This window comes from Oryzias melastigma, linkage group LG19 (assembly GCF_002922805.2).
Source record: "Oryzias melastigma strain HK-1 linkage group LG19, ASM292280v2, whole genome shotgun sequence".
NCBI classification, from domain to species: Eukaryota; Metazoa; Chordata; class Actinopteri; order Beloniformes; family Adrianichthyidae; genus Oryzias; species Oryzias melastigma.
The window spans coordinates 17,721,279-17,733,293 of record NC_050530.1 but is presented as its reverse complement, the minus strand read 5'-3'; the positions used below and the strand labels follow the sequence as shown (position 1 = coordinate 17,733,293).

Genomic DNA, 12,015 nt, shown 5'->3' with positions numbered 1-12,015 from the left:
GTGAAAACAGACCCAACAGAATAAAAGGTGCAAATTATTTTTGCTTCCTCCAAAACTGCTGTGTTTGTGAATCAGGGTCCAACGAGAACTTGTTTAGTCTTTTTGGTCTATTTGTTTGGTCTTCTCCAGAGTTCAGATGAGCATTCACACCTGCCCAAACAAACCGGACTATCCCGGGAAACAGATCTGATCCAGACTAAACAACCCTGCTCTGACAGGCCCAAGGAGTTACACTTCTTCACGGATTACAGTAAACTGCTGTGGGTATACGGGGTTAGCTAAACCCATGTTTAAAGCATTGACTGTATAGGGGCAGAGCAGTTTTTATGTTATCCATTATTAACCCTCAGTGTAATCTTTGAATTCACGGCGTGTTAGTCAATCACACTTACCCCCCCCAATAGCATTGTTCTCATTCAAATTTTAACCTGAGGGTCTCAGAAACTCTCTAGCTGTGAAAGTTTTGGTTGAAAGCAAACATTACAAGAGTTATGAGACAGAATTGTGATACTGCCAGGAATGAATCCTCAAAACTTTGTTTGTACGGTAGCCTGTTTTTTTAGACATTTTTCACACCGTTTTGAGCTTGTCTTTGCTTTGTTTTTGGATTCTTACACTTTTATTTTGTCTCCACTTGTTTGACCTTTGTCATAAAACAAAAAATAGTTTGATATGTTTGGTCTTTGCTGTAGAAAAATTACAAAATGTTTAGCTTGGAATTGAATTTTATTTTTAAATTATTTTGACAGTTATATCTTGAAATTTTTGTGTAATATAATCATAATGTAAAATAGGAACTGAGTTGTACTAAATGGATTGATATCAAGCATTGGAATAAAAAAAAAAAATTAAGAAAAAATATTAGAGCAAAAAGCTAAAATAAAAAAAGGCTCAAACTACTAAAACTAAATTTATACCAGAGGGTAGCATGACCGTAGCTTTATATAGTGTCATATAGAGTTTTAATGAAATAATTAAAATGTATATATTACAATGCGTGAGTGTATAGACTTTTCAATCAAAGTTCTATATCAAACTCATCAGAGTGACTCAAAATTTCCTTTAAAAACTCATTGAATAGAACTTGGTCTGTGTTTTCAGCCCTGCAGTTCATCATCATTCCTCTAGAGGCAGTAGAAGGGCTTTTCCTGCTCATTTCAAAATGGCTGCCCCCATGAAATCACAGAAACACTTTTGGCGGGAAAAAGTTGAGCAAGTTTTCACAATTTATTGGTGAGGATAACTCATTTATTGTTATTCTTTTTTTACTTACTATTGAAAAAATGAAAAATTACATGATAAATAATTCAGGTGGATCATGTTTGCGCCAGTAGGTAAATAAGATGTTTTTTGTGTTTTGTTTTTGTCTTTTTTAAACTTATGTCATTATTTTTGCTTCTTAAGCCAATATTATTTTTGTGGATTTTATAAAACACCTCAATTTAAAAAAAAAAGTTTTTTACATCGATTTTTTTTATATAGTAGACTTTACATGGTAAGGACACAAGTTTCTATGACCCATTGAACACCTCCACGCTTTGTCTCTTTCATGATCAATTTTTAAGCTATTGGGAATTCCGTGATTTAAAAGGGACGCCATCTATACATCAGTACCAAATCTAAGTTTCTGATTGATCAAAATGTAACTCTCAACGTGCGTTTGATTGTTGCACGTTTTGTAAGTTTAGCATGAAAATAAAAAAGTTTTTAACGCTCATTTATGTACTTTTTATTAAAAATGGCTGCTTAAGTTGGTTTTCGAGGTCGATGAATGACTAGAAAATACTAAACTAGTGTTAGATAAATGATCGTTCCTTCTTTATTTTTGGTCCAAACTTTCAAAATAAATCTAGAAAAACCTTCAGCTTCAGTGAAGGAGATTTTTATGCTTCGTCCATGTATCTTTAAGCCACTGGTAAATAAATAAATGAACCAGCAGGGTGATATACAACAGAGGCTTTTATGTCCTGGAGTCCCGACTGCGCCATAGCAACTGTGAAACTGCTGTGAAGCAAACGCCGGCCTCAGGTGGTTCAGCCCAACACACACTAATGGAGGCAATCACACTGTCAGCAGACAACAGAAGGTGGGAATCAACCTAAACGGATTGCCGTGTCTTAGACGGGGGAGGAGAAACACCCATCGCTCCGTAGGTCTCAGCTGCTGATCCTGCCAAAAATAGGAAGGAGGTGCCACAACTCAGGATTTTAGCCATCTGGACATCAAATTCAATGTTTTTTTTGTTTTAATTACACTTTTTACAAGTGAGTTGTGGAGCTGCTTCCATCTTGTTGTTTTGAGTCACTCCTCTAAACGAGGGTTCGTCCACAGTGCCTCCCCCCAGGGAAATGATGTTTATTAGCTTGTAGATGTGACTCAGCAGGCCGTGCAGTCAGTCAGCCGCAACACGTAGAGATCATGCAGAACCACAGATTTTAGCTCCAAAAAAAGTAAATGGCAGTGAGATTTCTCCACAGTGCTTCCATTTATTCAGACTGTACAATTTGCATAAACACTATACAAGTGAAACATCTGTGCTTCCTGTAGAAATTAAGACTAAATATATTGTGTCACCGCCAGAGGAGGGAAAAAATAATTAAAAAAACACTTAAAATATTTGAAGGAATACTGTTGAAAAACAGCCGTTTGGAGGCCAAACGTGTGCAAGTTAGCAGAGTGATAAACATATTTTAAACGTCTGTAGAAAAGCACCTTTTCCAGGTTCCTTTAAATCTGTGAAGGAGCAGCTGCATAGCTGCCAATTAATAATACTGCTTCAGTATTAGGAGTAAATCCTTTCCTTTCTGTTTTGTTGGCACAGATTGCTCTCCTTCTTCTTCAAGCAACAAAAGTGTCCCAACAATCCTGTTCAGGTGGAGTCCACAGAGCGAGATAAGCTTCATCTTTTCCGGCTCTTGTTGTGCTTCACCGTCTTCTTCCTCTTTAGGATCATCTCGTAAAGTCTCTCCAAGCCGGCCTGCAGTCCCTGACCGTCCACGGCGCTGCAGCTCTGCACGTGGTGCTGCGTGAACATGCTGAGCTCCTGGACGGACAGCAGCTTCTCCACCTCGCCGGCGGACATCGCCGAGTCCAGGTCCTGCTTGTTGGCCAGGATCAGCACCGGGACGCCCTGGTTCTCCGAGGTGCGGGTGATCTTGTGCAGCTCCACCCTGGCCTCCACCATGCGCTCCAGTTCCGTGGAGTCCACCACAAACACGATCCCGTCGGTCCGCCGCGTGTAAGACTTCCACAGCGGGCGCAGCTTCTCCTGTCCGCCCACGTCCCACACCTGGAAGTTTATGGAGCGGGACGCCCCCACGGGGACCTTGATCTTCTCCGTGTTGAAGCCCTTGGTGGGGATGGTTTTCACAAACTCCTTCAGCTTGAGCCGGTACAGCAGGGAGGTTTTTCCAGATGAGTCCAGACCCAGCACCACCACGTGGAGGCTCTGGAAGGCCGGCAGGAACGGCGTGTTGGGAGCCATGTCCGTCAGCTGGTTCCCCATGACGACCACCAAATCCAATTGAGTGTTTCCACAAATTAACTGAAGACCTGGTCAAGACACAAACACATTGAATGAGGAAGGAAGTGTCAGAAGCAGAACACCTGGTTGTTCAGTTATCCAATAAATGCAGAACTTTCTGCAGCAGTTTCCACATTTCTGAGCAGCAGGCAGAGCTGCTGGATGCTGGATCTGTCCCTCCTAATCCTCTTTGCAGGCTGAAGGGGGACGCTGGAGTCACTGCGGCGGATGTAGCAGCAGCATCCCGGGGCTCCAGACGACCACCAGCCTCCCCCCGCGTGCAGGGTCACGGTGCGAGCCTTAAAAATCACGGCTCTTTGACATGACACGGCAGTTTTGAAGAACCACAAATCGCCATGTCATCTTTTAAATCCTTTTTTTTTCTTTACGAAAAAACGTGTATTTGAATTTGATTCAGCACACATTATAAAACAACTTAAGCTAGGGGGAGGAATTTAAAGTAACATTTCTGGACAAAATGCGAGCCTTTACCCCACTAAAACGACCATAAACATCAAAATAATCGCCAATTTCCGTCCAAACACGTTCAAAATGCTTCTACCTTTTAAATGTGTTGATAAAGTTATCCCCCGCAGGCGGTGAAAGCAACCATGGTTGAAGAAAAGTGGATATCCAAACAGCAGCAGCCTTCTCTCGGACTCTGTCAGCGGCAGAAATGAGCTTCTCTCCCACAAATCCTTGTTTTTTCTACCTCCGGCTCACGTGACGTCACGGCCACCTGGAGGGACACCCCGCGACCCCTGGCGGCAGATATAGGAACTGCAGGAGCATAATCGGCAAAACAATTTTTCTTTTTTTTACTGTAAAATAAAAGTTAAATTAGACACATTTGGTTATCAAAGTACAAGCATAAATGTAAAAATTGTTAACTTCTTTTTTCTATTTTTTTTATAAGCGAGAAGTGTTAAAAACTGTGGGAAAGAATGTTTTTTGGCCTGGTTAGACACTACATAAAAAGAGGGTTTGATGCCATCTTGTGGTCAATTTGGGTTCTGCTCAAATATTGTACAACATTTTTCAAATATTTGTTTCGATCCAAACTCATTTCGAAATCATGGCGAACATCTTAGCTTAGAACCCATATCAACACACAAACAAAATTACTTGTTTAGCCCTTTTATTACAAACATTTATTTGACATTTATACTTTCAAATTTGTCAAAAACACATAGGCACTGTGGACAAGAGCCAAAACATTGTTTCTGCAGAGTGCTTTAAAATCAAAGCCATTTATATAAAACATATTTAATTAAAACATATAAACAGTGTTGTTGAATTCCCTTTTATTTTCAAGTTTTATTTAAAAAAAATCTCCTGTTAAAATAACAGGCTCAAAACAGAAAAAAAATGTTTATAGGTTTCCCTCCAGGCTCTGGAAAAACATGGCATATCTTTAGATAGTTTTTGTTTTAAAGACTCTCTTTGAAAGACAGTATCACTGATGTATAAAACATAACAAATAAAAGCAGTTCACAGTAAATTAAAATATTCATGAAGCTTCACGGTTCATTAAAGTGCAAAAAGCAGCAATATTCCCAGACATCAATGCATAAAAATGTGCTAATCTATAGGGACTTAAAAAATTATATAGATTTAAGAAAATAATTCTTTGCAATTTTACACATGAATCTGAATATTTAGAGAGAAATTAGTCATCTTGGTTTTTGAGTGGATTTGGAGCATTTTTCTTCTCCCATTTTGGCACTGTAGTGATGCGTTTAGGCTGTACAGGAAACTCCAAAACACACGCGGTTGGAATCAAATTCAGCGTTCTCGGTGTATCATCTCACTGGGTGTGGGACGGTGGAATTGGTGCCGCAGTCGATGTACTCAAAGGTGTCCACAGACAGCTGCTCCATGTGCGACAGATAGGAAATGTTCATCGTCATTCTGGGAAAAAAATCATAACCACACATTTAGGAGTCCGATTTAAGACTGCTTTATATTCAAATTAAGAACTCAAGTGTATAAAAAATGAATAATAAGTCTTTGTTGCTGTGATTTTGGCAGAAAATGCATTCTTAAATAATACTGAGATCATTATTTCTATTATTTTAGATATAGAGGCCAACATACTTCCTATTTTCTGGCTTTTTTATTTATTTATTTATTTATTTATTTTACCAAATCTGCTTAATTTAAACTAAATTATGTGCACTTATTTATTTCACAAATGCTTGAACTAAGAAAAACACAACTTTGGCTAAATCTATACACTTTTCTGACCACTTTGCGGTCTTCTGTGCAGATGAAACAAACATTTAGAGGTGGTTTGCTGCTAAACGAACGTGAAGCTCATGGTGACAGAGGCGTGAACGCAGCTGCTGCTCAAAAGCAGAAACGGTTTTAGAAGAAAATACAAGAGAAGTGAAACCAAACCAGTGGGGTTGAAAATGTGTCTTTCCTCAATTCTACATTGAAAACACCCAGATTTAGATCAAGATTTTCTGCAGGGGTTTCCTGTTAAAGATCCACATCTGTTTTTTAACAGGTTCTTGTGGCCTTTTTCTGATGATGGAGAATGTATGTCACGAAAACGAAGCTTAAATTTGCATTTCTGAATATTTATTCAAATAGTTGTGAATCAGGAACAGACGGATATATGATGTTTGAAAAATAACTGAAAGGCAAATTTCAAACAAACTGCAGAAACTATGTCATAGAAAACAACAGGTTTGTGTTTCTGGCTAAAGCAGAATAATTATAATTAAAAGACGACTGTAAAGCGGTTCGACTCACTGCAGCTCCACGAACAGAGTGTGAATCTTGATGGCGGATGACTTGCAGTAGTTGCTGTTAAGAGAGAAACGTTAGATATTTCATGCTGTTATCCCTGCAGGCTCCAAAACAAAGAGCGTCTCCTTACTTTAAGCCTTTGTCTGTGATCAGCAGGTTGAGTTTAATGACGTCCTGCAACAGAAACGCACATCAGAGGCAGCCGGCGGCGAAGGCGCCGTGGATTTATACAACACTCACCGATCTCTGGGATCTGGGCTGGATGGAGGTCATGTTGGTCATGCTGGTCTTTCCCATCACAGTCTTACTAACCAGACCCTGCATGTTAAACTGCACCACCTGAACTGGAACGTAGTTCTCATTGGAGATCTTGATGAGGTTCTGATGGCAGAAACACGAGAACGTTTGTGAAATTGAGGCAGCAGCTGGATTCAATTCAGTCAGGAAACAAATAAAAATGACTGAAGAACATAAAGCAGCGGATTATGAGAACAAAGCTTCCATCCTCAGGTCAGTTTTTCAGTTTAGAACCAGAATGAAAGCCAAGTTTCCCATCAGCACTTGAACACAGCGCAATGCAAACATTAGTCTAATTAAATAAAAATAGGAATGTATAAACATGAGTGGGAAACAATGACCGATTCTAGCACAAGTCATGATGAATCTGAAATTAATGAAACGCTGAAAAGACTTGAATCTTTCAGATCCCTGCGTTTAGAGCAGGAACCTTCAAAATAATGTCCATGTTCTGGATCACTCACGTTGTTTTAGGTCTAAGAGTAACACTGTAAAGAGCAGAACTCCTGGTTAATTAATGTTTTTTTTTTCCTTTTTAGCAGAGATGATCATTAAAATACTGCAAAATTATTAGTAAAAAAACATCTGAGATAATTCTGCTGCCAAATTCCAAAATAAAATCAGAAATTCAGCATGATTTTGCTTTTCTAAGTTATATAATATTTTCTGATTGAAACTCAAAGATCAATGGTATTTATAGTAAGCAGCTTTAGCATAAAAAGAAAAAAAAAGATTGGTGTGGAAGTTGCATCTTGAAATCAACAGGCAGATAAAATCTATAAAAAAATATTTTTCAGAATTAAAGTTTGGGAATTAAAACAGCATAAAATACCAATGAAACAAATTTTATGTTATAGGTGGCACCACTATTTGAAGTTTTTACTTTACTTTTATTGTAACAAAATGCTGTTTGTGTGGCTTTTTTTTCCAGGTAAAAAAAAATGACAAACAGATTTGCTTTTTATTAAACCCTTGTTTGAATAATTTAGTCAACCTTCTCACTTTAAAGAGTTTTTTTTTAAGTTAAGTGTAGCGTCCTTTCTAAAGCTTTTATCATTCTATGGTTTCTTTATGGGTTGTTTGCTTGAATTTCTCCGCAGTACCTTCACCTGACACCAGGTGGCCACACACTGCACTAACACTAAAAGTTTGTGTTTTCTTAAATCTCTGGAGGTGGAGCTTAAGGGACTCTTCTCAATAGGTTGACCTGGCACCTAAGAAGAGCCGGGGGTGGGTGATTCAGATCTGTAGAGTCAGGCCTCCCTGACTGCAAATTAAAAGCAGGATTTAATCTGATCCCAAAGCATTCTGGGTAACTCTGTGCTGTGTGATAAAGTGGCACACATCTGTAGAAACCTCCTTCCCGATTCCCATCTATCCAATTAGGCAGGAATGTCAGGAATGTCTAGGGAATGCCACATCGTCATGCCAGTCCTTCACTCAGCTGCAGTGCAGACTTAGACGGAGCAGCAGAGCCAGAAAATGCGAGGAATGGCGTTCTGTATTCACGTAAACAAAAGGCGCGTTTCTAAATGTGCATCGAGCTACAACAGGACTTGGTGGTGGAGCTGAGGATTTCTTCTGACCTGCTACACTGGATCGACAATGATGGATTTCCAGTAAACAAACATCCCAGCAGGATGGAAATGTTCATGTTGCAACATAAGAAAACAGGAATCTGTGGTGGATTTCAGTTTCTACAGCAGCAGACTGTGGTTGAACAGATCTTTAAAGAGCAGATGAAGGAGAAATGGATGGAGACTTGGTGCAAATTTAATTTAATTTTTGAATTAAGTGATCACCTTCCACAAGCTTCAGTTAGACTTTAAATGGATCATAAAGGGGAAACCAAATCAAATTGTGGCTTTTGTTAACTTACCGTGACATCCATGCTGATGTTGTCAGGGGTGAAGTAGACCATCACTGACTGCACAGACAGGGGGGTGAGGCTGACGCTCCGTGGGAAGAGGAAGAACAGAATCAGACAGCAAACGAAGAGGCACAGAGCCATGGCCAGAAGCACGTACAGCTTCCTGAAACACACATGTTGCATCGCACGTTAATGCACGGAAAGATCCTTCAGCAGACGGGTCTTCTCCCACAGAAGAACCCACGCACAAACGGGTTCTTCTGCAGACAGACGCCTCTGCAGTCAGATCCCTCTAGGCCAGGGATAGGCAACTCCAGGTGTTGACGGCCGCAATCCTGCTGGTTTTCCAACATACCTTACTCTGGTATGTTCCAATTGGCTGGACACACCTGAAGCAGGTAATCAGTCATCCAGAAACTCATCCAGAAACTGTGGCCCTCGAGGCTTGAAGTTGCCTATCCCTGCTCTATACAGACAGACCCCTCTAACGCAGACAGATCCTTTTGCAGACATATCCGTGTAACACAGACAGATCCCTCTAACACTAAGCGTGTTTGAGATGACTAGCGCTGCGCAGATCGCCTGCTGTGTGGTGTATGGTGGTTAGTTTCTGTCTGACCGATGTCAAATGTGCGCTGTCACAAAGTATCGCGGGAAAAGGGCGGGTTCAAGGCGCCTTCGTAAGCCAGCGAGCAAGAAAATAGGTACTGCGCGGGCTCGAGCCGCCTTCAGGACTACAAAACAATGCATTGTGGGAAACGGTGTCATGAAAGTTCTTGTGGTTCGATGTAAAATAACTGGGGTTAAATGAAGGAAATTGGTGGGTTTTTTTTAACTCTTTCTGGAAGGTAATGAATCACTGATGAAAATATTTCAAATAATCTGTGGTTATATCTGTGATTGTTGTCTTTAAAAATAACTTTAATTTCTATTTTATCTGTTTATTTGGGACACTGCTCATGAAATGAATCCCGCGGCTATTTTTTTTAATCTGCTTTACTCTGAAAGATGTTAAAATAATATAAAAGACATAACAGCGCAGATCATACTACACAGATCCCTCTACGCAGACAGGTGTGGTGCAGTCCTTACGTGTGTCTGGGTTTCAGTCTCACATCATTACACGGTATCACAGCAACCAGCTGTTCCTCTTGGCCTGCAGGTGCAAAATAAAGGAGGAAAAATGAGTGAAACCAGCCAACAGACCTTTGGCTTCTGTTGCTGTACAAACTGTGCTGTCCAGCTTACAACTGCAGAAAAAGCAGTAAAACAGTAAACTGGCACGGATTTTTTAACAGACCTCTGGGAATTCGTCCTGTGCCTCGACACGTCGGGCAAGTGTCACCATCGCCGCCATACGGAGGAAACCGCACTAGAATTTTCTTCCTTTCCGCCTCTTTGACCAGCACCCGGTCCTCCACGAGCTCGCCGCTGTGGTCCGGAGTCTCCATGGCGCTCTGCCTTTTTCCACCTTTCAGAAAGCTATAAAAGGTCAGCCCACATGACAGGACGAGGGCAGTCAGCAGACCTAATGAGTTTACGACTGTGAAGAACCTCACAGGACGNAAAAAAAAAAAAAAAAAAACAGGTGACGCCACGGTCAGTCACCCCTGAGCACACAGAGACTTTAAGGTAAACCATGTTATCTTGTGCTTATTTTTAACTAAAACTATTTTTATGAAAAGTAAAATATTGAAAGTTATTTAGTGTTTTAAGTTGATTTATTCTGGAATATTATTCCTGCCCTTTTATTATTCATAATTATGTTAAAAGTTACGATTTTAGTTTTAAAAATTGGAATTCTGTGAGCTTGTTGGACTATTTTAAGATTTGCTAACATTTTTTAGACTATTTTGAGGTTCAGCTAATATTTTAGCGACACACTAGCTGGTTTTTTAGGCTTTTTTTGTCCATTGTTGAGTAAGGCATATATTTAAGTTAAATGCTAGCCGTTTTGGCTAATTTAGGCTTTTTTCCCCCCAGTTTTTAGACTATTTTAAAGTTTAGCCATTTTTTCAGCTACATGCTAGCAGTTTAGTTTAACCCCAGTTTTTTTTTTTTGTTTGTTTGTTTTCTTAGGCTAATTTGGCATTACACTAATATTTTAGCAGGCTATCAGCATTTTTAGCCATCAATTTCAGAATCTTCAGCTATCAGCATTAGCATCTTTAGCAGTCAAATTCAACTTACAGCATTGACACTAATTATCACAGGTAATGCTATATAACTAGCTCTTATTTATGTTGAAAAGTTACGGTTTTAAAGTTTTAAAATTTTTGTTTTAGTGTTTAATAAATGTTTATCCTGTTCGGCCATGACCTAAGTTGTGTTTTGGGTTTTGGCCCCTTGTGCGATTGAGTTTGACACCTCTGATATAAGGACTTTTTCTGTCAACCATCGACAGTCCTAACAGTCCATCAAGCACAACTTCATCTTCCTGTGTCAATCAATCAATAACTTTATCATCAACGTGCTGTTGAACACAAGGTGCTAAACAAAAGAGCTGTAAATATTAATCAAAACAATGAAAAGTCAATAATCATAATAGTCAATGATATAATATCATATTTCAACTGAAATACATCTGTCTAAATAGTGAATGCATTTTATATTTTTTTATTTCTCCATACTCGAGGAATACAAGTCCTTTTTAAATAAAATAAAAAAAGTTTTATAAACAAATTATTATTAGTATTTTCTTACATTTTTGACTAGAAAGTAGAACTATTAATCCACACACAATGAGAAGCATTGCTCTGAAAACAAACAGCTAAAACAGAGTTTTCTGACATAAAACAGCTTAAAGAGGTTAATATATATATATATATATATATATATATATATATATATATATATATATATATATATATATATATATATTGAGGCCGTTTGGACATTTTTCATCGCTTATTTTAAGTTTTAGTCTTTTATAAAGGTTTTTACATAAATTTAAAGCCATTTTAAAAAAACTAATTTCTAGTATAAATGTAGAAAACTTGCGAGAAATGTTCCTGGTTTCATCTTGCTGACTACTACGCAACACTTTTACAAAAACTCACAAGACTTTGGTCATTTATTCTTAATAATAAACATTAGGATAATATTTTTGGAAGTTTTGTCTCAAAACAAGCTAAACCTAAACGTAATTTTAATGAACATTTTAAAAAACAATGAAGTAAAGTGGCTGTAAATGCAGAGTTCCCCGTTAAACTCTTACCTGGTGCCGCTTCGACTGTCAAACTCCTGACGATTCCTCGGTAGAAGGCTTCACAGTGGTGTCATTTCTCCTTTCCGGAGCCACATCTCGACATCTTAATTTTGCTGCGTCAGACGAAGCCTTCGGTGGTTCGAACACTTCCTTTAGAAACGACTACTGCAGCCTGAGTGCAGGTCACGTGACCCCCCTGCCTGCTCTCTGCCTTCAACCACGAAGGAACAACTTTTACCAGATCAAAAGTCAGCATGTGTGCCACAAAAATAGAAAGTCTTAATATATATATTTTAATTATTCTTTAAAAAAAGGACATAAAGACGAGGAGAAAATTAGGCTCTGTGACAAATGTACAGG

The 12,015-nt window shown here is 39.0% G+C and overlaps 2 protein-coding genes across 4 annotated transcripts in view; both read right to left on the bottom strand.

The window, feature by feature from the left end:
• Positions 1 to 2,461: 2,461 nt before the first annotated feature.
• Positions 2,462 to 4,284, bottom strand: arl4d (ADP-ribosylation factor-like 4D). The gene is made up of 2 exons (XM_024284645.2): positions 4,086 to 4,284; positions 2,462 to 3,552 (listed from the first exon to the last, which is right to left on the bottom strand). Exon 2 carries the CDS (start codon positions 3,503 to 3,505, stop codon positions 2,900 to 2,902), a length of 606 nt encoding a protein of 201 aa, XP_024140413.1. The 5' UTR covers positions 3,506 to 3,552; positions 4,086 to 4,284; the 3' UTR covers positions 2,462 to 2,899.
• Positions 4,285 to 4,644: 360 nt separating this feature from the next.
• The window catches only part of tmem106a (transmembrane protein 106A), a 10,222-nt gene continuing 2,851 nt past the window's right edge, over positions 4,645 to 12,015 (bottom strand). Inside the window, exons 1-8 of one of the 3 annotated variants that reach the window (XM_024284640.2) lie at positions 11,665 to 11,893; positions 9,748 to 9,929; positions 9,540 to 9,603; positions 8,457 to 8,610; positions 6,521 to 6,661; positions 6,411 to 6,454; positions 6,284 to 6,337; positions 4,645 to 5,434 (exon numbers count right to left, since the gene is read on the bottom strand). In XM_024284640.2, coding sequence (XP_024140408.1) covers positions 5,326 to 5,434; positions 6,284 to 6,337; positions 6,411 to 6,454; positions 6,521 to 6,661; positions 8,457 to 8,610; positions 9,540 to 9,603; positions 9,748 to 9,898 — 717 coding nt within the window. In that variant the 5' untranslated portion in view covers positions 9,899 to 9,929; positions 11,665 to 11,893 and the 3' untranslated portion in view covers positions 4,645 to 5,325. Of the gene's footprint in view, positions 5,435 to 6,283; positions 6,338 to 6,410; positions 6,455 to 6,520; positions 6,662 to 8,456; positions 8,611 to 9,539; positions 9,604 to 9,747; positions 10,013 to 11,664; positions 11,894 to 12,015 lie in introns of those variants that run through there. The other 2 variants (XM_024284643.2, XM_024284644.1) reach the window with 2 other exon arrangements.